At 53.1% G+C, this 22,400-nt stretch overlaps 2 protein-coding genes across 6 annotated transcripts; both read right to left on the reverse strand.

Moving 5' to 3' along the window:
* Nucleotides 1–1,731: 1,731 nt before the first annotated feature.
* STOML2 (stomatin like 2) lies at nucleotides 1,732–6,166 on the reverse strand. Its single transcript, XM_056117156.1, has 10 exons — nucleotides 6,016–6,166; nucleotides 5,653–5,790; nucleotides 5,140–5,239; nucleotides 4,093–4,151; nucleotides 3,902–4,003; nucleotides 3,620–3,754; nucleotides 3,335–3,479; nucleotides 3,135–3,214; nucleotides 2,530–2,658; nucleotides 1,732–1,990 (listed from the first exon to the last, which is right to left on the reverse strand). The coding sequence occupies exons 1-10, from the start codon at nucleotides 6,058–6,060 to the stop codon at nucleotides 1,868–1,870; spliced, it is 1,056 nt and encodes a 351-aa protein (XP_055973131.1). The 5' UTR covers nucleotides 6,061–6,166; the 3' UTR covers nucleotides 1,732–1,867.
* A 1,476-nt stretch (nucleotides 6,167–7,642) lies between these two features.
* On the reverse strand, nucleotides 7,643–20,269 carry ATOSB (atos homolog B). 5 transcript variants are annotated; one of them, XM_056117200.1, is made up of 9 exons: nucleotides 20,171–20,269; nucleotides 11,575–11,718; nucleotides 10,363–11,332; nucleotides 10,165–10,223; nucleotides 9,885–9,990; nucleotides 9,616–9,774; nucleotides 9,313–9,381; nucleotides 9,049–9,224; nucleotides 7,643–8,927 (listed from the first exon to the last, which is right to left on the reverse strand). In XM_056117200.1, the coding sequence occupies exons 3-9, from the start codon at nucleotides 11,254–11,256 to the stop codon at nucleotides 8,774–8,776; spliced, it is 1,617 nt and encodes a 538-aa protein (XP_055973175.1). In that variant the 5' UTR covers nucleotides 11,257–11,332; nucleotides 11,575–11,718; nucleotides 20,171–20,269; the 3' UTR covers nucleotides 7,643–8,773. The 5 variants fall into 5 exon arrangements, with proteins under 5 accessions (XP_055973175.1, XP_055973174.1, XP_055973176.1 ...); XM_056117199.1 differs by lacking the exon at nucleotides 20,171–20,269 and adding an exon at nucleotides 19,689–19,788; XM_056117201.1 differs by lacking the exon at nucleotides 20,171–20,269 and adding an exon at nucleotides 15,188–15,249.
* Nucleotides 20,270–22,400: the final 2,131 nt, after the last annotated feature.

The following is a 22,400-nucleotide window of genomic DNA, read 5'->3' on the forward strand; positions in this document are numbered from 1 at the left end:
CATTTAATAAGGTTCTTGCCTTGCACATGGCTGACCCAGGTTTAATTCCTAGGACCCCCATATGATCCCCTAAGCATTGCCAGAAGTGATTCCTGAGCACAGAGCCAGCAGTAAGCCCTGAGCATCACTGGGTATAACCCAAAAAAAACAAAACAAATGAAGAAAAACAGAGTGCAAGTTCATTAAGTAAGGGATTCTTTTATTTCCTTATGCTCAGTGTCTGACATTTAGTTGGAGTGCAATAATTATCAAATAGAAATGTAAAATTCCAATGCAGAAGTAAGCAGCTTCTTACTATCCTTCAGACTTCCCGCCTTTCCAGTCTCCCATGCACATCGTAACTGGGCAGCTGAATCTAAAACTCATGTGACCACCTTAATCTTCTGAAGGTTCTTCTCAGTCCCTCGCTTGGCTAAGGACAAAACCACTGGAAATTGTCTGGCATCTATCACATGGCTATCTATCACAGGGCCCCCACACCACACTCTTCAGCCACAATAAACAACTCTTTGAATATTCCAACTTCCTAAAGCTGTGGGCTTGCCTATTCTAGTCCCAGATCCTATCCTGGTGGATTCATTTTCCCAGCCATGGTGGCAGAGACGACAACCTGTCCATGATCTTGTACCTTCCCCCCTGCCAGAATTTCTGTCTGTCACAGCACTTAGCACCATCAGGGGGCTCTGCCTGAGCTTGGATTCTCAGAAAACAGACCCGTGAGCCTCAGTTGCTTTAGTAGCTTACTGTCTCGAACTGATTTTTAGTCTGTGGTACACATCATTATTTTATTGTTTTAAACCCAGGGGATCATACACGCAAGGCAACTTCTTTTTTGGGCCACACCCAGATCAGGACTTACTCCTGGCTCTGTGCTCAGGGTGAACTTAGGGGGGCATATGGGGTGCTGGGGATGAACCCAGGCCAGTTGCATGCAAGGCGAATGTCCTACTTACTGTACTACCACTCTGGCCCTCAACCCCATTGTTTTTTGAATAAATGGATGTCTTCAATCTCTGATACGCTCAAGAGTATGAAGAGAAAATACAGAAAGATCTCTCTTATATGTGGGATATAAAGAAACATAGTAAGGGAATTACAAATGGCCAAAGGCAAACAGAACCTAAGAACTGGTTTACAGGACTCAACTTACCATTCAGGGGGTAGGTTTGAGAGGGGGACACTCTGGTGCTGGGTTTGGTATTTGAAGATTGTAAGCATGAAACCCTACTATTAACAGTATTGCAAGGTTGAAGTGATAGTACAGCAGGGACAGCAGTCTTCTTGCTCAGCCAATCCAGGTTTGATCCGCAGCACTACATATCAATCTAGAGTCCTGTTAGTAGTGATTCTTGAGCACAAAGCCAAGAGTAAACCTTGAGCATTGAGTGTGGCACAACCCTCTTCTCCACCACAGTCTTCAAGGAAGTCCTTTCCCATGAAACACCCCCCACCCCCCAACACCTACCTCCACTTCTCAGCCCCACACTTAACAGGAGGGAGACTACACTTTCCATCTGGCTGCTGAGCAGACATGTGGCTCAATCCTTCTACCCTCTCCCACAGCTTCTTCTGAATGCAGAAGGATGAGAGCACTTTCCATGAGGCTCCTTCTTGCTCATGGAGAAATCCACGCCTAAGTCTCAACATGTGTGGATGGTGGAGGGGGACAGCCAAGGAAAACACAGCAGATTCCCCCAACTTCATTTCCCAATCAAAGAGGACAGCGGGAGCTGTTTGCCAGTGGCGAGTTTATTACATGATTAAAGTTCAAATAAAAAAATAATAACCAAAATCTCAGCAGGGAGGCTGGAGCCTGGAAGCGCTACTCCTCTGTCGCCAGCTTCCCTGGCCAAGGCTGGTGGCTCCATTAACTCAGCTTCACTCGATCAAGTTCATCCTCATCTGTGCCCTGGACCTCTCTGTTGCTCCTGTTGGAGTCCTGGGCCCCCGACACTGGGGCTTTGGTGAGGGCCCCATACACACCCATGGCCTGCGAGTCAAGACAGAAAAGCATGAGGACACAAAGAAGCAGGCACAGCCCAACCCACTGGCAGCTAAAAGAAAGGGGAAGCTGGGGGGTGGGCAGGATCCTCCCCAACTCCCCACCTTCAGTCTGGGCTTTGAGTCATTCTAAGAATCTTGTTTTTGTTTTTCTTGGGCCACACCTAGTGGTGCTTAGGGCTTACTCCTGGCTCTGTGCTGGGAGCACATATACAGTGTTGGGGATCAAACCCAGGCAGGTCGAGTGCAAGGTAGGCACCTGACCCTCTGTACAATCTCTTTGTTACTGATCTGGGAATCTTAAACTTTACCAGAGCAGGGGTAACCTTTACAATACCAGAGGAGTTATCTACAAGAACCAAAATGAGCCTCAAGAATTTCCCCAGTTCCCGGGGTCTCTTTCTGACAGATATGTTCATACTAGGAAGGAAGATCTTAGCACACACTGAAGGCCTCGATGGCAGGTAAGTGGGGGTGGTGGTGCTGGGGTGCCTGGCACTCAGCACTGGGCTGTCAGGGTGCTCTAACCTGAGCCACCATGCTGGAGACATCGCCAGGATTGGAAGGCAGCAAGACAGTGTTGGAGTCCTTGGCCAGTTTGGAGAACGCGCTAACATACTGCTCAGCCACGGTCAGTGAGGCCGCTGCATCTCCATTCTTTGTCCATGGGAGGGAAGAAATCAGAGAGTACAGTTGAGCTGGAGAAGCAAGGGGAAGGCGGGGTGGGGGGAGATAGGGGTGGGGAAGTAAAGTTCTGAAAAGAGGATATACAGACCACAACCCAGATATCATACAATTGGCTCAATGGAACCCATTAGCCAAGAACTTCTACCAAGGGCCAATGAGCTTAACCCCTTCTCCTGGCAATTCCCATCTTCATTTTTTTTCTTTTTAGGTCACATCCAGCGATGCAGAGGGGTTACTCCTGGCTCTTCACTCAGGAATTACTCCTGGCGGTGCTTGGGAAACCATATGGGATGCTGGGAATCAAACTCGGGTTGGCCGTGTGCAAGGCAAATGCCCTACCCGCTGTGCTAAATGGAACCCGTTAGCCAGGAACCTCTCCCAGGGCCAATGAGAGAACCCCTTCTCCTGGCAATTCCCATCCCCACTCTCAGCCAAGGGCCTCTCACATGTTGTGTCAGCGCTGCAGCCAGGATGCGAATAGCTTCAGCTTTAGCTTTGGCCTTGGCCAGAACTGCGCTGGCCTCTCCTGGAAGAAAAGAGACAAAGCTTGATCTTGTGAGGTCAGAGTAGCCCAGAGCTCCTAACTCAGCACCAACCCTCAAGTCCCATGCCCCTGCTCTTCCCTCAGCCTCTACCCTCTGCTGACCTGCTGCCTGATTTATCTGCTCAGCCTTTTCTGCCTCTGAGGCCAGGATCTGTGCCTGCTTCTTCCCCTCTGCCACGTTGATAGCCGACTCTCGGGTCCCCTCAGATTCTAGAACTGTGGCCCGTTTCCGCCGTTCTGCCTCCACCTAGAAGCGCCCAGTAACCTCCATCAACAAGATCTCAGGGTAAACCCTTACACAGATTTGCAATTGTACCCATCAAAACAGGGGAGGGAGGTGGGTCCCTGTGTGACCGAAGCACCAAGAAGTCCTTGTCCTCATCCCACCTGCATCTGCATGGACTCTTTCACCCGCGGTGGTACATGAATATCTTTGATCTCATAACGAAGGCAGCGGATGCCCCAGCAGTCAGCAGCTTGGTTGATGGCATCTACAATGTTGGCGTTCAGGGACTCCCGCTCCTGGAGAGAGAGAAGAGCTGGATGGCTTCAACCAACCCACCGGAAGCCTAAATGGACAAGGACTTCTGACTGGCTTTGATCTCTAGACAGAACTGAAGAGTGCCAGGTCTGCATCTTCAAACCCAACTCCGGCTCTAAAGTCCTTACCCGGAATACTTTGTCAAGAGAGAGTTTGCCGAGCTCGGATCTCATGGTTGTCTGAGCTAGCTGGGTGACGGCATACTCGGGGTCCTCTACACCATAGCTGGCCTGAAAGGGGCATGGATGAGTTAAGAAGCTTGAATGAAGGGTATCAGTTAGGAGAGTAACTCAGGAGCTGAATAAAGTAGGGCAGATACCTTGTACGGATCCATGATACGCAGATAAAGGACTCCATCAATCTGTAGGGTTACGTTGTCTGTGGGGAAAGGGGGAGGAAAGAAAAGGAGCACCGTCAGGTCTCTAGGAGCCAACCTACTGTTTCTCCTAAGCACTAGATCTCCAACAGTCACATCCTTTTTTTTTTTGTTTTGGGGCCATACCCTGGGGGCTGGAGCGATAGCACAGTGGTAGGGTAAACACCCTTGTGTGCAGCCGCCCGGCCGAACCAGGTTCTATTCCTATGCCCTTCTCAGAGAGCCCGCAAGTTACTGAGAGTATCTCGCCCACACGGCAAAGCCTGGCAAGTTCCCCATGAGGTAACGTATTCAATATGCGAAACACAGTAACAACAGGTGTCACAATGGAGACTTACTGGGCCCACTCGAGCAAATCAAATCGATGAACAACGGGAGGACAGTGCTACAGTGCAGTGCCATACCCTGAAGTGTTTCGGGCTTCCTCCTGACCACTCAGTGGTCACTCCTGGTGCGGCTTGGGGGACCACATGTAGTTCCAGGGATGGAACCCAGGTCAGCCACGTGCAAAGTTAGTGCCTTACCTGCTATACAATCTTTCTGGGCCCCCACATTAAAAAAATTGGAGGGGGGAGGAAATAAATAAATTGGGGGGGTGTTCAGGCCATACCTGGTGATGCTCAGGATTTACTCCTATCTCTGTGCTCAGACATCACTCCTGGTGAGGGTTGGGGGACCCTATGCAGTGTCAGGGATCAAACCTGGGTCAGCTGCATGCAGAGCAAGTGCCTTATGCTATACCATCCCTCTGGCCCCAGCAACCATCTTTTTCTTTTTTTTTTTTGCCTTTTGGGTCACACCCGGTGATGCACAGGGGTTACTCCTGGCTCATGCACTCAGGAATTACTCCTGGCAGTGCTCGGGGGATCATATGGGGTGCTGGGAATTGAACCTGGGTAGGCCGCGAGCGAGGCAAACGCCCTATCGCTCCAGCCCCCAGCAACCATCTTAATGACCTCAGGTGTAGCCAGTTCATCCTTCAACCCTCACCAAGTGTCACAGCCGACTGCTCAGGCACGTTGATGACAATTTCCTTGAGGCTTTGCACATATCGGATCCGGTCTAACACAGGGATGAGGATATTCAAGCCCTGGGAAGAAGAGTCGTGGGTCCTCAGAAGGATGGGATGGTAGTGCTACGAGCCAAGTTAGGCCGGGATTTGATAGGGAATCAACTTAGGGGGCAAGTCCAGAAAGGGAGAAGGCTGGGGATGCCATGGGAAAACCACGAAGGCAGTATGTTGAGGCCTCTGAATGGAGGCAGTGTCAGATTCTCCCCAGAAACAGGTGGAGGAGCAGGTGGGTAGGAGACACTTGGAAGGAGGAGGGGGCAGAGGGAGGGGACTATGGGTTCCTAGTGCCCAGAAGGAAAGGTAGTCACACAGGCTGACGGTCAGCGGTCAGACTGGAGTCAGTAGCCAAAGCTGGGGACGGGGCCCACTCCCGGGTTCGTGAGGGAACCGGGATCAGGCCAGTCCGGGGGAGGAGGGGCGAAGACTCTCACAGGTTCCAGAATCCGGTGAAATCGACCCATCCGCTCCACCACCCAGGCCTCCTGCTGCGGCACGAACAGTACCACGGTGTTTCGGGGCAATCCGGAGGAGGCGCGGCGCGGAGCGCGGCCAGAAGCCTGCACAGAGCCCTGAGGGGTGGAGAAATCGATCAGAGACCCCCCAACCTACTCGCATCTGCTGGGGAGGCACCTCCCCAAACCGCGACCCTCAAGGGTCTTCGGAGAATCACTCACGTGGTCACCGTGACCTCTGACCTCAGCGTTCTTCCCCCAAACTTAGAACCCCGCTCCTTCCCAGCCAAAGACACTAGTGATCACTAGCCCGACCCCTGGAGAAGGTTGTCTTGCTCTCACCCTCAGTAAAAGGGCCCCAGTGCCCCGCGCCGCGCGCGCCAGCATTTCCCACGGCCGCAGCGACCTCCGGAACCAACGAGACGTGGAGCAGAGCGGTCGCTCTAGCTGAACAGACCGGAGCCTTTCCTCCCGTATTTCCACTCCCCCGGGATGACTTCCGGTCGTCCCTTCGCTTTCCGCACTCAGCCAATCAGCGTTCCCGGGCACAAGTAGTTCCTTAAGTAGTTCTCTGAAATGCAGCCGTAGAACTGCCCGAAGCCGAAGCGTCTTCTGATTCTTGAGGTTCAAGTCCAAGATCCTGACTTAGTGGTAGCGATTTCCGGTGTGCAGGTGGCCGAGAAACACGTCCCATATAGTACTATAAATCCCACCTAGACTCGATTTACCCTTCTGAACGTAAAATCACTCCCATCTGTCACCATGGCGACCAAGGGACTGGCGCTGACTCGTTGCCATGGTTGCCATAGAGACTTGCTCTCGTAGTCCTGCTGTGTAGTATCCAGCCCTCCCACTGGGGACTGACCCCATTCCTGTTGCTATGGTAACTTGGCCTAACAGTGCTTGATAATAGGGTTGATATTTCTCCCTTCCCTCTTGAGGCACTACAGCTTATTATCTATTGAGGACCTATCGAGACTGGTCTCCTTGCACGGTGCCCTACCTTTCAGCCTTGTCTGGAGCATGCTACCTTGCACATATCACTGATCGTCTGGCTCATTCCTTAAGAGACAGCCACCCTCCTTTTACTTATCAGGGCACTCAAGCTCAGAAGTGCTGGGGCCAGAGAGATAGTACAGTGGACAGGGTGCTTGCATGCGGTGTCCTGGGGTTTGACTCTGGGAATAACCTAAGGTCCCCAGAGAAACTCCAGGAGTGACTCCTGAGTGCAGAGCCAAGATCTCGTGTTCCCTTCCAAAAGATTTAAAAAAAAAAGTGCTAAAATCGTTAAGAAGAGAATCAGCATGAATCCACATCTGAGGGCCCAGGATGTAGCTCAGCAGTAAATCCCAGAGTTTGATATCCCGCGCTGCTGCGGGGGGGAATCCAGGGAATGGAGAATTGGTACAGTGGGAAGTAGTTTGTAGGGTGCTTGCCTCCCACACAGCTTACCCAGGTTCAACCCCTGCCATCTGTAGTCCCCAAAGCAGTACCAAAAATGATCCCCGAGCACAACCAGGTGTGGGTTAAATACCCTCTTATTCCCCCCAAAAAGCAAAAAGCCAAAAAACGATCCAGATTAACGTTCAGTGAGTGGGGTTTCTTTTTGTTTTGTTTTTTGGCTTTTTGGATCACAACTGGTGATGCTCAGGGGTTACTCCTGGCTCTGCACTCAAGAATCCGTCCTGGAAGTGCTTGGTGTGCCATATGGGATGCCAGGTATCAACCCTGGTTGTCTGCGTGCAAGGCAAACACCCTAACCATACTATCACTCCAGCCCGTTTTGTTTTGTTTTAATGGGTGATCCTAAGAATCTGTGGGCCCTTATCTATGACCTCATAGCTACCACCTCATGGTCTCTGGTCTATTGTCCCCTTTCTGGGTGGAAGGAAAGAATACCAGTTCCAGATGAAGCATCCATTCCTATTTCCAAGCTCTCCCCAACAGAAAAAGTAAGGCTTAGTTCAAGTTTCCAAACAAGAATTTATTCTTTTTTTCCCTAAAAAAAAAAAAGTACCAGGTACAATTTTTCCTGCGGTTTTTTTTTTTTTCCTTTTTCAAGTTTCAGCAAATGCTTGTTCCCCTCAGCCCAGTCCCAAGAGTCAGGGCTAAGGCTCGATCAAAGTGTGGAGTGGGAAGTAGGATAGTTGGGAACCACATGTCTGAGTTTGAGGGGTACCCCTCACCCCAGCTGAGGTAGGTTGGGTCAGAGTCTGGCCGGGTGAGAGGAGGCACCCCAGTCCATGGCCCTGACTCTGCCCCCTGAACACCTTCCTCAGTCAGGACCCCAAAGTAAGGAGTCAGAGGCAGGAGGAGAAGGACAGTGGGGTCTGGAGCCCGAGATGAAGGGTGGTTAACACTCAAGATGTATGTGCACACATTATTCTTTCTCATTCACACCAACACCACACACATACACACACACACACATCATACACACAGAGGCTGTACATAAGCCTGTGCACACACATATAAGTTGGTTTTCAGAGAGGGGTCAGAAGGTGGGGAACATGAAAAGACTAGGAAAGACAGGGGAGGCTGAGTCTTTGGCTAGCGACTCAGAGCTTCTGGAATAACCTCTCTGCCATCAGCTGAGGGATACCAGTTCTCCCACAGCTACCACCTCAGTCTATTCAGCCCCTGAGGGCGGAGTAGTATCTGAGAGTGGGAAAGGAGGGGGGGGGGGGCAATGGCAATTTTCAGGTTTGGGTGGTTACCAAGGCAATCCAATTGGAATAAATTATAAATTAAAAATAAATAAAATAATAAGTGGCCCCTGCCCAGGACAGGGAGGCAACGCTGGCATGACTTGCCTGGGAACTTGGGACAACCTCAGGGTAGCTCTGATTCCTTTCTCCCCACTATCTAAGCTGGCCTGGAAATCCAAGGGGGGGCGGGCAGGCACGTGGAGTACTCAGAGTAGGGCAGAGTGTGGCAAGGATCTGAAGCTGGAAACACCCAAATAACCAATTTGGTCATGAGCACGGCGAGGGCTTTACTTCGAGCCTGGAGAGTCTCTCGCCTTGATCCACATGATCTCTCTGTCCAGGATGAGCAGATGGGCAGGTTCCCGACCCAGAGGAGTTCAGGGCACTGGTAATCAGGGCAAAGGTGAGTAACGTGGATTGTGAGGGGCCTCTGTTACAGCCTGCAGTTCGTAGGGGAGCCCTGTGTCCAGTTCCAGGCTCCGACGGGAAAAAAGCAGGCGGATGTCTCCATGTAGGCTTAAGCGGCCTGAGCGGGAGCTTCGGAACCTGGGGGAAGACGAGATGAACAAGTAGTCAGTGGAGAGAAGACAGGAAAAGAGCAAAGCGCAAGCCAATTTGGAGTAGGGTCATCTTCATTGGCCTTCCACTGCCCAGAGCTTGTCCTCACCTGAGGTGCAGCAAGTAACAGAGGAGGCGGCGGGTGGGGTCAGCATTTCCCTCCTCACCCACAGGCACCAAAAAGAGGCGATGGCGCAGGAAGGTCATGTGGGCAGCAGGCATGTCCGAGAAGTCAAAGGTCACGAGGAACATCTTCACCACAGTCTGGTTGGGGTTAAATAAGGTCTGGGGGCAGGCAAGAGAAGCAAGGTCAGTAGAGACTAGGAGCTGTCTGCCTCTCTCCCTACTCCCCTGGGCCTGGGGGAAAACTCACCACTTGGATGGTACCCATCTTGGGCACGCTGTAACCCTTCCTCCCCAGTGGGTTCAGGTCCACGACGCCCTGGGAAGGCCATGGAGCCATCAGCCATGGAGGGTCCCAAACACTCATTCACTCTGTAATCTTTCACTCTGCCTCCTGGCCTGGCCCTGCCTCTCTCTCTGCTTCTCATGAGAAGGCACAACCTGGCTCGGAAACACTCCCAAATGAGGGACATCAGAAGATCGTGTCCTGTCTCTATCCTACCCTCTAGCTGTTCTCTGATCAAGCTCACTCTGGGTTGGGGTTAGGTCATACCAAGAAGGGAGCCGGGGCATTTTGCTCAGAAACATCGAAGAAGGTGACAGTGACAGGCAGCGTGACATGCTGGGGGCAGTAGGATCCACTAGCTCCAATCTCTGCTGTGAAGCCCTCAATGTGGCCAGATGGTGCAAAGCGTCCTCGCAGCAGTGATTCCTAGGGCAGGCATGAGAAAAACACGTTATGAAAGAAGGGCCCCGCCCTTTCCTTATCCACCAACCCACTTCCCCCAGGACCCACCAATCCCAAAACCCAAGGGGAACTACCTCAAAGTTGCCCAACAGGGTACGGCTGACGGCAGGGGTAGGAACAGGGGAGGCACTGGGGGAGCTCAGCAGGCCTGGCCCCTTCCGGAGGCTTCGAAGAGAGCTCCTGGCAGGGGAGGGGAACACACAGTGGGCAGGCTGGAGGTGATCTGGGATGCCTGCGCCCACCCTCCCCCATGAGGCTCCTGCCCTGGGGTCCCTGCCTGGTCTTGGAAGGGGATCAAACAGACCTTTGCCCCCATTTTCATGGACAGGTTAGAGGGAAAAGCTGGTCACTTACAGCTTCAGGCGACGGGCACCTTTCAGCCTCCGCCCCATGGGACTGCAGTCTGCTGGGTCCTATGGGAGGGGAAATCAACAGGTGAGATGGGGTATTGGAGAACACACAGTGTGGGCTCAGGGGTTCATCACAAGCCATCCTAGGGACAGGCCCCAGTCCTTTACTTTTTCCCACACGTTGCTTCCACTCCCCACTTACCGGCACAGGCTCTTTGGGCCCAGGCAGCAGGTGACTCCAGAAGGGTGTGGCTTTGGCATCAGAACTGTTGGCAGCAGGAGGTTGGTCCAGGGATCCCCGGCGCCTCCGAGGGGCTGGCCCCTCATCCTCAGAGCTGGCATCCAAGGTTTCTCCAGCAGGAAGCAGCCTTCGCTTGGTGGGGCAGGGGCCTGGAGGTCCAGGGCCAGGGGGTGTGTGCTCGGGACTGTGCCCATTGGCAGTGCCAGGGGATTCCCTAGGCCAGGGGCTGCCCCCATTGCCCACCCCGGCTACTGGGCTCTTGCCCCCTATTTGTGCAAGACGGTGCAAATCAGTGTCAAGTGTGTGCAGCTGGCCGGGAGGGGCTGGCCCTGGGCACTCCCCCAGCGATCCTTGTCCCCCTGGATCTGGGGCAGCCCAGTCTCTGGTGTGCAAAGTATCGCAGGAAGCATTTGATGGGGGCCAGAGGGGACTCTGGAACCCGGAAGTCCAAGGTGAGGTGGTGCTGCCTCCCTGTTCCACAACACAGAGGCCGTGATGGCAGAAATGTTGGCTGGCCACGCCCAGTCTCGGTCCCAGTCCCTCTGGCCCCAAGAGCCCTGTGGTAGGTGGGTCTTCAGGGGGGAGTCCCTCTCGGGCCCCCAGCCCAGGGCCTCGCTTCAGCTCCCGGGGCCCTTCGGTGGGTGGGGCTGGCCGCTTCAGGACCCTGTGAGGTTCGGAGGCACCAGATGGAGGGGAAAAGATGGATACCTGGTAGACCCCGGGGGACACTGCCCCCCCTGCCGGGCTGTAGCCCATGAAAAGGCCACCCTGGAGGGCCCCCTGCCTGGCTGCGGGCTGCGAAGGGCCAGCCTCTGGCTCTGAGGATGGAGACGGCTCCGCCTGCACGTGGCGCATGAAGCTCCCCCTTGGGTCAGGGGGGCCCCCCCACACAGCCTTTATGCTGGGCCTGGGCTGGGGGGCCTGGGGACATCTGTGCAAAAGAGAAGAGAAGTACAGGAGGTCAGACGAAACAAATAATCTTGTTCCTTCCTGCTGAGTCCTGCTGGCCTGAAGTGACCTTCTGGAGTCCTGGTGGAGTGGAGATGTACAAAGGCCCTGAGATGAAGGACAGAGAGAGGCCGCTCCCCAGGTCTGGTATGAGGGGATGCTTAGCTCAGATGTCTTCTTGGTTCTTCCCCCACCCGACTCCCCCAAGCTCTCCCAGGCACTCACCCCGAAAAAGAGGCCTGAAGCCTAGCTGTGTATTTCCTTTTCTTGACTGATGCCTTGCTCTTCTAGGTTGCAGTCTGGTCCATGCCCGCTGCACTGGCAAGGTGACTGCCACCATTCCGTGCAGCTCCTGGGCTCAGCCAGACCCTGAGGAGAGAAACACAGGCATGAGCCAGAATCTTTGAAGCTGGAGCTAGGGCTCCTCTCTCACCGTGGGCCCTCTGCCTTCCCAGTGAGGAAAGCCTCACACCAAATGGGTAAGCTTGGGGTCTGGGGCCCGGGGGTGCGCAACAGTGCTGGGCTGGCTAAGGAGTCAGAGACAAGATGGGTCTTGGCTCCATGAAATAAGGATGGAGAGAAGTGGGCTGGAGAGTCAGTGCTGCCTTGCATGAGGCTGACCCAGATTCAATACCCAGCACCCTAGGGGAGAAGTAAATAGAGACAGGTGCTTAGTAGTCAAGGTCAATACCTACTACAGGCTTAGGTAGGGAGGGTCACCCCTGCCCTGAGTGAAAACAGAGGTCAAAAAGATGCTTGAAGATTGTGCCCAGAAACCAGCTCAAAGGGTTGAAACACATATTCATAAGCGAGTCCTGAGTTCAGTCCCCAGCAAAGCATGGAGACCCCTCCTCCATCCAGTACCAAGGAAAACGATCCCTGAGCACAGTTTAGGAAGCTCCCAAAAATGCTGGATGTGGCCCCCACACCAAGACCAAAGAAAAATGATACCCAAGATCCAAGAGACCATGCCAGCTAAGAGTTGGCAAGGGCAAAAATTCAGCCCTTCCATTCAATTCCTCAGTGGGCCCTAAGTTATACAACTCCCTTCCCATATGTCTAGCATCAAAGGACCAAGAACCCAACGAAGGGCAGAGGTTTATACAAACTCACCCCATCAGTCCTTCTCAGAAGAACAAACCTCAGTTCAGCTCAAAGCAGGCCCTTTCTCCTTAAACTCCGAAAGGCAACAGCAGTCCGTCCCATTAACAGAACCTAAATCTAACCCCAAACAAGTCTGGGGAGGACGAGATACTGCCAGCAGGCATTTTCCAGGGCCGCCCCTCAGAGGCCCTGCAAGCTAGAGATAAGGTAGCAGCAGTCAGAGAGCTGGAAACAACTAGGAGAGCCCCTCTAGCCCTCCAGCACATTCAACACCCCCTCAACTCCTTGCTTTTCTGCCAGGTCACAAGATACTCTTCACTGACTGGTCCACTAGCCTAGAGCCCAGAGTGGGTGAAGGTTATCTCTCTTAGAGGGGAAATGTAGCCCGGGATCTGATCCTCTTCTAGACAGTAACTGTGCTGCCTGCTATCCATGATGCCCTTTCAGTTTCCAGGAATACACCCTGTATGTGAGCCCAGGCCCTGTCCTTCCTTAGTTAGGCCAATGTTCTGGCAACCCCAGACCCCACTTGCTCTCCTCTGAGACCTCACCCTTGGCAGTGTGACTACTTCCTGTAACCCAGTGACAGTTCTGCTCCACCCTGTGGGTAAGGCCTCTAAACTGATCAGAGGGTTCTTGAGGCTACCACCGGACCTCACTCCTCTGCCCAACCCCAACCACAGGTGTAAGCACATAGCAGGGCTCAACCAAAGGTGGAATGATGGGGGTTGGCAAAAGTACCTGCCGTGCAAGCATGAGGCCAAGAGCGGATCCCCAGAGCTGACCACCCGTGCAGAGCAGGGTCCAGGAGGTGCTGCTGTTCGGGACCCTGGTGCTGTAGCACAGTGCAGCCTCTGAAGCACCATGACCAGGTGGGTGTTAGCACTCCAGTGGGTGAACTCCACAGCCAGATCTGCTACCCCCAACAAGCATGACAGCAAAAAAGTGTGCGTACAACTAACAAGTCTGATCCCAGGAAAGCACATGTGTAAGCACTGCAGTCAGACCACACGACCCCTTGATGCCAGTATGGCAGCTTTCAAGCACTATAACTAACTGTGCTAAGTGTGTGGCCTCAGCCCACACCAACATAAACAACAACAGCAAGGAATGGAGACAAAAAATAGTAGAATGCAAGCCTCAGAGATCTGGGTAGCACTCCTAACAGTGCAGAGGAAAACTCCCAGAATGAAGCTGATGAATTGTATGGGGGGACATCGGCAACCACAGAGGTGGGAGAGGGGTAGGGAGAAGAGGAAGAGGGGTACTATAAAGCACTCCTACCCCAAATTGCCATCACTGTACCCCACACTATGCTATTTCACCGAGTTCACATTAGAACTGGGATCCCTGTGGAAATTCTTGTTCCCTGAGGTGGGTGGAGCTACTGGAAAGGGCAGAATGCCAAGGGCAGAGCTGTCTGAAGGTACAACCTGTACTAATCTCGGTCCCTCCTTTCCTTTACCGGAGCCACACAGATTCAGGAAGAGCCTCTTCCTTAGCACTCCCCCCACCAGGTCCTTCCTCCCAGCGGCTTCCTGAGCCCTTGCCCTGGGGGACGCCAGGTGATGACAAGCTGCCCTCCTTGACCCCAGCGTGCTTGGTATCTGTTTATTACCCCTGAGCCCTCTCGGTTCCTGCCCTGTCAATAAGAAGCTAGAAGACTCATTTCCCTGCCACCCAGTCAGTCTGGCTCTAGATCATGACTTCAAGCTGACTCATGGGGCAGGACTTCAGGGCGGGCGGAGAGGGGACGCAGTAGGCCAAGCCTCACTCTGTGTAAGGGGGTGGGCAGCAGCTGGCGTCCAACAGCTGTACCAGGCTGTGACTGGCAAGGACTACAGCTCCCAACATGCCAAGGGAGCAAGGTCGGCAAAAACAACAAGTCCCATAATACCATGGAGTCTGTACCCTCATACACCTGCTAGGCCTGGGAGGAGGGGGAAGTAGGTGTTGGTTTAAGAACAAGCTCGGAGCTTCTCCTCTTCCCTTCAGAATTTATAATATCCAATCGGACCCAGAACGAGGGTGGCAGGAAAAATTCCTCTGCATGTGCTTTCCACACTCATCCTGTTGGGGAGAACTGCTGGCAGCTGCTCCACATTTTGTCCTACACAGACCCACACAAGCCAGGGCAGTTCCCAGAGACCACCACTGAGGGAGGAAGGTCAATCTCACCAATTCCTTGGTTGCTGGCTAGACCGCTCCACCTTCAGAAGCAGAGGCGAGCCGACTGCACCTCCTCTCAACAGGCTGGCAGACTCATGTCAGCTCCCGTGTTCCTGGTTCTGGTGGATCCCCCACCCCCACCCCCACCCCGCACCCCTCACTAGCCTCCCAGGTTAATCTCGCACCCCTCTCCTCCCCACACAGCCTGGGACAGGCCCCACTCCCGAGAGGATCTTCAGAGATTCGCTCATTTCCCCTAGCACACACTCACCCCGCTCCCAAATTGGCTCCGCCGCGGCGGCCGCTGCTCCGGGCCCTTCCGTCCCGTCCCGGTCCCTCCCCTCGAATCCCTGGTACCTCCCCGCCACGGGCCCCCAACCCAGACAAAGGGTGGCTCAGGCTGAGCCCTGCTCTGCTAGGCGCTTCTCAGCTCAGCTTCGTGTGCAACACTAGCGGGCTCGGGAGCCCGCAGCCCCCCAGCTGCTGCCGCGCCCCTCCCCGCGACTGTCCCTCCCGGCGGCCGCCCGGGCTTCGCGCTGCAGACTCCGCTGCCCCTCTGACTCACAGGCCATTTCCTACCAGCTGATGGGGCCGCCCGCCCCGCCCAGCGCTTCGCTACCCCCTCCGCCGCGGCAGAGGCCGCCACGCCCCCCTAAGACCACGCCCCCCGCACACAGCGCCCGGGATCATTGGCTCGAGCGGGGCCAGCCTTCCCAAGACCTCAAGTATGAAGCACGCCCCCTTCAGGGGACGTGCTCCCATTGGTTCGCCAGGGGGCAGGCCTACTCAGAGTCGCCCCGCCCACCTCGTTAACCTCTCCGCTGCCAGAGTCCAAAGCTGCTCCTTGCCCTGCCATTTAACCCTTTCAAAGACGTAAGCCTTAAACTTCTTACCCCGCCCTCCCTCTTCCGAGACAAGTTAATAGGACGCCCTAGGGCTTTCATAGACACAGTTTGACAACCTTCAAAGTCAGTCTGCTCCTGCCACACCAGACCCCAAATATCCTCACTCCCATTCATCTCTCCCTGCTTTGCAAACCATAGAGACCAGAAGGCTGTTGGAGATCAGGATGCTGCCTTTATACTGGAGTATTTAAATGAAAAATTCATTAAGTTATTCTTATCTTCTTTCATTGAGAAATGTTTACTCTTTTCTTTCTCTATATTTAAGTTTTCTTCGCCTTCATTAGAAGAGTCCCCAAGGCTTCTGAAATAAGAGTATATTTAATTAAAAATTTTAAAAAAATTTTGGTTTTGGCCACACTCTGCTATGCTCAGAGTTTACTCCTGGTAGTGCTCAGGCATCAAACTGTGCCAGGATTGAGCCCGCGTCTGCTGTATGCAAGGCAAGCACCTTACATTCTGTGTACTATTTCACTGTCCCAGGGATACATTTTAATTCAGGGGCCTAAGCATCAGTTTTTGTGTCTCAGAACTTTCATTCTAAGATCAGGCTGCTTAATCCCCTCAACCAGTTTTATTCACAGGTCCTGGATCAAGGAGGCAGAACACCTGGGGTGGGGGGATAGGAAGGTGGATGCCTAGAATGGGGGAAACGTCCCCAACTCTTGAGCTCATCTCTATGACTCATAGTTCTCTTGAAACTCCCTACCTACTCCCTGAGTCACTGGGCCCCAGGCCCAGCCCAGACCCAGCCATACTAAGTGGCAGCAGAACCAGCATTCCAAATTCTTGTCCTTCTGGTCTTTAAATGACTAGGATAGAAATCTGCAAGGATTAGGCCTTAAGTGACACTCTTTAAAAGGGGCTGATGGTGGGGGGGACTTAGAAAATAAATTATCTTTCTCTCTGCACTTGTCAGCAGGTCAAACAATTTGGGGTTTAAAGGGCTTTTAAGCAAACATCAGAACCAAAAAGAGGGAAGACTCAAATGGAGAATGGGCATCTGCCTGGACCAGATTCACGGCTGATTCTCCAGAAATGTGGGCAGAGGAGAATGTGTGTTGACATTCCTCTAGAGTTCAGAGGCCACAGAAGGCCTAAGATTATTTCTTCTTGGTGTAGTGAGGTCTAAGGGCCACAAGCTGTAATTGGACAGTGAAAGAGGTTTTTCTCCCCTTACTTCCTCCTTGTGCCTTAGACTTAGAAAGGACAAGCAAGTAACAGTTTGTTCCTCAAGGCCCCCTTCTCACCTCAGACCACAGGGAAAATCCTGAGAAAGGAACCAGTTGTCATGGCTTGCTATTTCTGTAAAGCGAAGAAACGGGATCAAGAAAATTTCCAGCAGTTTGAATAAAACTGCAGATACCAACATAAGAGCCTATTTATCTTAGTAAGATCTACTGGGAGGGGCTGGAGCGATAGCACAGCTGGTAGAGTGTTTGCCTTGCACGAGGCCAACCCGGGTTCGATTCCCAGCATCCCATATGGTCCCTGGAGCACCGCCAGGAGTAATTCCTGAGTGCATGAGCCAGGAGTAAACCCCTGTGCATCGCCGAGTATAACCAAAAAGAAAAAAAAATCTACCGGGAAACCAGGTAGACAAACAGCACTACAGGAGAGAAACCTTGATGACGCCACCTTTTTCTATCTTACTGCCTCTACTGTAGGCCCAGCCTTTATTATCTTCAAAGGTCAGAGGGCAATAGTTCAGGAATAAGGATCAAAGCTATTCCAAGCTTCAGTGTGTGCATGGAAAAACAGCACGGTGCAATCAATAGCCTTTACCTGGCTGCGCAAAATTCTTACCCTGTTTTGTATTTTGGTATGTTATCATCAATAGTCAGTCACTCTTCTTTCCCCCTGCAGTTTCTCCCTTTATTAAAACAGAAGCTCTATGAGAGCAACAACTTTGTTGTTTTGTTTAAGCTGGTATTGTCAGAATCAACACCACTGCCTGGCACACAAGAGGTGCTCAGTAAGCTTTGAGAGAACAAAGAGCCTTGGCCCTACTGAACAGTAATCAGGAGATCTGGGTCCTAACTCCTGCTCTTTCACTGTAAAACAGGAAATCATGGTCTCTTTGACTTTGAATTAGGATTGGTATAACTGATGATAACAGAAGGTCTCTCCACTTAATCTATTATAATTCAGATGAAATTTCATATTCAACTTCCAGAGGATGAGTCCAAGTGTCTGAATGCTGTGCTGCTTGTGCAAAGCAGAAAGGTTGTATGTTCCAGTCCAAGCAGAAGCAAACTGAAGCCCTTTCTCCCCCACGCCCCCCCACTCAAACAAATGCCTCAGATCCAAGGAAGTTGAACTGAGTCTACTCTAAACCAGCCAGTGAGTGACAGGCTGGGAAGCTGTGTTACCATAGCAATCAGCTCCTCCTCAAAAGGCTTCAGCCAGCTCCTTTACCCCACCCTACCCCAAGGCTTTGTCTGGCCTCAGCACCCCCTCCCTTTCCAGCCAGTCTCAGCTAAGAGGAGTTTGGCTTGGGGCCCCTTTCAGCAGCACTGTCACACTCATTCAGCCACTGTGTGGAAGGCAGGCCTTTCCCACCCTCTCTCAGGCAACCCAGGGGTGTGTGAACATGCACAGTTCCCTCCACCATCCCCCCAAAAAAGAAAACCCTGGCAGTAAATTAAGTCCCTTAAGGAAAATTAGGAGCCCCTTACCCTCAAACTAAGTCCTTGTCTCAGTTCTGACGGCTTCCAAGTCTAGGAATGTGGAAAGCCATTCTTCTTCCAACTGTCTACAATACCGCATCCCCTCTCAATTTCTGTCTACAATACCGGGCCTTTGCAAAACACAGATCAAAGACCCTTAATACTTCTCACCATTTCCCCCTTCCCACAGAAGCCCAGATTTTTTTTTTTCTTGGTGGAGTTAGGAAGGGGGCCACACCTAGCTGTGCTCAAGGCTCCATAGTCTGTACTCAGGGGTCACTCCTGCAGGGGCTAGGAAGACTCTATCTGGTGTGGGGGATTGAATTTAGGTCAACAGTGCACAAGGCCTTACCTGCTATACTATCTCTCTCACTCAAGCCCAGAATTCTTGAGGGTCTCAGGGTTCCCCGTTCAGAAAAAGGAAAGGGGTGAGAAAATCAACTTGGCAAGTGGTAAAAACGTAACTTTTAGTCATTTATGGGTTGGGGGCTTTTGGGAAAAACTGGTAGTGCTGGGGAGTAAGATCTGGATCCTTGCTTCTGGCAACTGGGGTCTCTGGCCCATGAGTACAAAGTCCCTGGCAGGGCACAGCTCCTAGATGGGCAAGGACCAAGCCAGGCCTCAGGGTGAGGAAGGAAGTGGGAAATGAGCACACCCAGAACATAAGGGCAGGGCAAAAGCAGGGGGGAGGGGGAAGGCAGGGACCAAGGCAGGCCTCTGAGGAACAGTAACTGCAGTGGAAGGTTTACAAGAACTGAATTGGGGGGTGGGGAGGGGGAGTCCCCAAGGATATTAGCTAGGGGGAAGAAACACCAGTTTCAAGATAGACATATCACAGAGGGTTCAGGAAAGAGTCACAGCACCCGGAGGCTCTGGCAGAGTGCTCAAGCCAGAGGTGGAGTTAGGAGTTCAAGAGCCAGGGGCACTGCAAACAGGCTCCTCCACTCCACTCATTTCATCTCGTTCCTAGAACACTGTCCGCGGACAACTTCCTGGAGCCTCCACAATGCAGATCGTTATTTTCCCAAAGCCCTAGAATTGGGACCTGGAATCCCATCCCCCACCCCCACCCCCACCGCTCAGTACCGGCACAGCCCCATCCCTGAGTCCTACTGGGTCCCACCAATCTGGACCACCAGCCAGCCTTTCGTCATCACAGCACCTTTCCTCCCAAATTGCCTTCAGATCCCCTCCCCCTCCAGTAAGGCCTCCAACCCCTCACGTTAGCCAGCAGCCCTCGACCCTCTCGCTGTACCTCCCACCTCCACAAAGCCCTCTCGCGCCTCTCCACCCCACCAGGGCCCCAGGAGAGGGCACCTCCTTGGCCATACTGTGAACCCCCAACTCCTCCCCTCAACTGTCTCCTTTGCCCCTCCCCCCCACCACAGTCGCTCTAGCCTCTCCTTCCCTTACGTGCCTCCCCCCACCTCCTCACGTCGGCCAAAGCGCACCCCCAGTCCTTGCCCCCGGCTTCTCCGCGCACCCCGCCCCACACCTGTAGTTCCGTGAGTCCCGCTGCACCTGGGGAGGTAGTGGATTAGGGGAGTTACTGAGCGGCCCTAGCTGCAGCCTCGATCGGCAAACCTCGCCCCTTGCTCGAGCCCCGCCCCCCCCGCAGGCCCGGGCCCGCCCTCTCCCTGGTCCCACCTCCCGTCTTCCCCCTCCAGTCGGTCCCCTTTCCCCGTTTCTGTAATTCCTCAGACTCCTCCCCGGCGTGCAGGCCCCGCCCCCAGGAGGTGGCCCCGCCCCTTCTCCCCAAGATCCTCGGCTAGCGCCTGGCTTGCCTCCTCATCCTCGCCCCCTTTAGGTCGCTCCGCCCCTCGGATTCCAGCCCGACCGAACCGGTGCCAGGCAGCCCCCCTTCCAGCAGCAGCAGTAGCATAGCAGCAGCAGCAGCCCCCTCCCCTCTGGATCCCTCGGCTTTCCCGCAGTCCCCCCCCATTGATCCCCCAACTCCTTTTTCCAGCTCGCCTTTACCCCCGGGGCGCTCGCGCTCCAGCCCGGATCCGCTGGTTCTGATGGGCGGCGCTGGCCCCAATGACTGGCTGCGGAGACAAAGTGAAGGCTGCAGGTCGCCTGAGGTCCCACCCCGGCCACGTGCGGCTTCTGTGATGACAGGTCTAAGGGGCGGGGCTTCCTGCTGCTGGCCCGGGCGCTAGACTGACCAGCTCGCTCCGGGCTGGGGGGCCACTGCGAGCCGGGCCTTGGCCTCCGGGCGCTGAGCCCGAGCGGGCTTTCGCGCCTGGACAAGCCTCTAACTGGTATAAGTCATTGCAAGGAGTCTCAGGGGCTCTGTGAAATAGGGGCAGTGTGTGTGGGTTGGGGGGGGTCCAAGAGTTGTTTTTTCCCTTTTTTTTTTTTTTTTTTGTGGGGGAGAGAGAGGGTACAGCGGGTAATGCGCTTGCCTTGAACGCCGCTGACCCAAGTTCGATCCTCCGGCATCACCTATGGTCCGCCGAACACCGTCAGGGTGATCCCCAACCCCCCTCTCCCCAACCCCCTCCCCCCCCCCACACACACACACAAACAGATGAGAGGTTTCTGCCTACCCTGTACGAAGTCTGTCTGGTGCGCGGGCAGTACCTGTGGAGGTGGTCACTGAGGAACCATATGAATAGTACAAGCCTGTGTTTATGCCCCGCATAAGAGGGTCTCCAATCGGAGGAAAGGGTCTATGTACACATCTCTAGAGAACTAAGCAATTCAGTTAGCTCAGGAATCTTCCAACCCCTTCCGTCAGTTGCTGGGATGCTGCGAGGATTTGTGTTTCCCAACCATCGGTAGGTGGCAGCACCGGAGCCGTGACCCCGATTCGCAGGGCAGCCTCTGTAAGCAGCCGGGGGTATTGATGGATCGCACCTCATCAAGTTAGATCAAGAAAGAATCACATAGTTAGGTACCTGAATTTTTTTTAATTCTCTTTCATGGGCCCGCTCGAGCAAATCGATGAACAACGGGAGGACAGACAGTGTTTTCATGCATTTAACTTAACCCAGTTGCTGATTCCTCCGCCCCTCTCGGAGAGCCCGGCAAGCTGCCGAGAGTATCTCGCCCGCACGGCAGAGCCTGGCAAGCTCCCCGTGACGTATTCGATATGCCAGACACAGTAACAACAAAGTCTCCAATGAAGACGTTATTGGGCCCGCTGGAGCAAACCGATGATCAACGGGAGGGCCTTTACTTTACTTTACAGTTGCTGAATACAAGTGTATGCTAAAGAAGGAAAGGAGGGAAAAAAATTATCTGCCTTTATAAACTCTTTTTGGTTATTGTTTGTTTGTTTGTTTGTTTGTTTTTACTCATTCACCTTGAGATACACAGTTACAAAATTGTTCTTGATTGAGTTTCATACAATGTTCCAACACCAGAGTATGTTTTCTGCCACAATGTCCTGGGTTTCCCCCTACCTCTCCCACCAGTCTGCAGACGCTTTTCTTCTTTTCTTTTTCTTTCTTTCTTTCTTTCTTTCTTTCTTTCTTTCTTTCTTTCTTTCTTTCTTTCTTTCTCTTTTTCTCTCTTTCTTTCTTTCTCTCTATATTTTTCTTTCTCTTCCTTCTTTTTTTCTTTTTTTTTTTGCTTTTGAGGTCACACTCAGCAATGCACAAGGGTTATTCCTGGCTCTGCACTCAGGAATTACTCCTGGTGTTGCTCAGGGGACCATATGGGATTCTGGGTGGGCTTTGTGCAAGGCAAATGCTCCTCTACCTGCTGAACTATGGCTCCAGCCCCCAGAAACTTTTCTTTCCCCTCTCCAATCTTTTTCCTTTTAGGCACTGAGGTTTGCAATACTGTTACTGAAAGGGTATCATGCGTTATCACCTTCCCTCCTTTCAGCACTCAGTTGTTGCCCACAGTGCTCATTTCCAACTATCATTGTTATAGTGGTCCTTAAGGAACTTGTTTTTATTTAGTTAGTTATTGGGGCCACACCCAGCAGTGCCCAGGGGTTATTTGTGGATCTGTGCTCAAGGGACACTCCTGGTGGTGTTCAGGGAACCATATGTGGGACCCCAGATAGAACCATGCAGAGTTTAACACCCCCCCCCCTTTTTTGGCTTTTTGGGTCCCACCTGGCGATGTTCAGAGGTTACTCCTATCTCTGCATTCAGGAATTAATCCTGGTGGTGCTCAGGGGGTTATATGGGATGCTGGAGATTGAACCCAGGTCGGCTCTGTGCAAGGCAAAGGCACAAAGGCACTGCCTGCT

Source organism: Sorex fumeus, unplaced genomic scaffold, assembly GCF_029834395.1.
Source record: "Sorex fumeus unplaced genomic scaffold, SorFum_2.1 ptg000034l, whole genome shotgun sequence".
Classification (NCBI taxonomy): domain Eukaryota; kingdom Metazoa; phylum Chordata; class Mammalia; order Eulipotyphla; family Soricidae; genus Sorex; species Sorex fumeus.

Coding starts and splice junctions, on each gene's coding strand:
- ATOSB (XM_056117200.1), bottom strand. CDS start 11,256: ATGCGCCACGTGCAGGCGGAGCCGTCTCCATCCTCAGAGCCAGAGGCT. Junction 9,775..9,884: donor CCCTGTTGGGCAACTTTGAG/GTAGTTCCCCTT, acceptor TGCCTGCCCTAG/GAATCACTGCTGCGAGGACG. Junction 9,382..9,615: donor ATGCCCCGGCTCCCTTCTTG/GTATGACCTAAC, acceptor TGGCCTTCCCAG/GGCGTCGTGGACCTGAACCC.
- STOML2 (XM_056117156.1), bottom strand. CDS start 6,060: ATGCTGGCGCGCGCGGCGCGGGGCACTGGGGCCCTTTTACTGAGG. Junction 3,215..3,334: donor GCAGATAAATCAGGCAGCAG/GTCAGCAGAGGG, acceptor CTTTTCTTCCAG/GAGAGGCCAGCGCAGTTCTG. Junction 1,991..2,529: donor TCTCCAGCATGGTGGCTCAG/GTTAGAGCACCC, acceptor CTTGACTCGCAG/GCCATGGGTGTGTATGGGGC.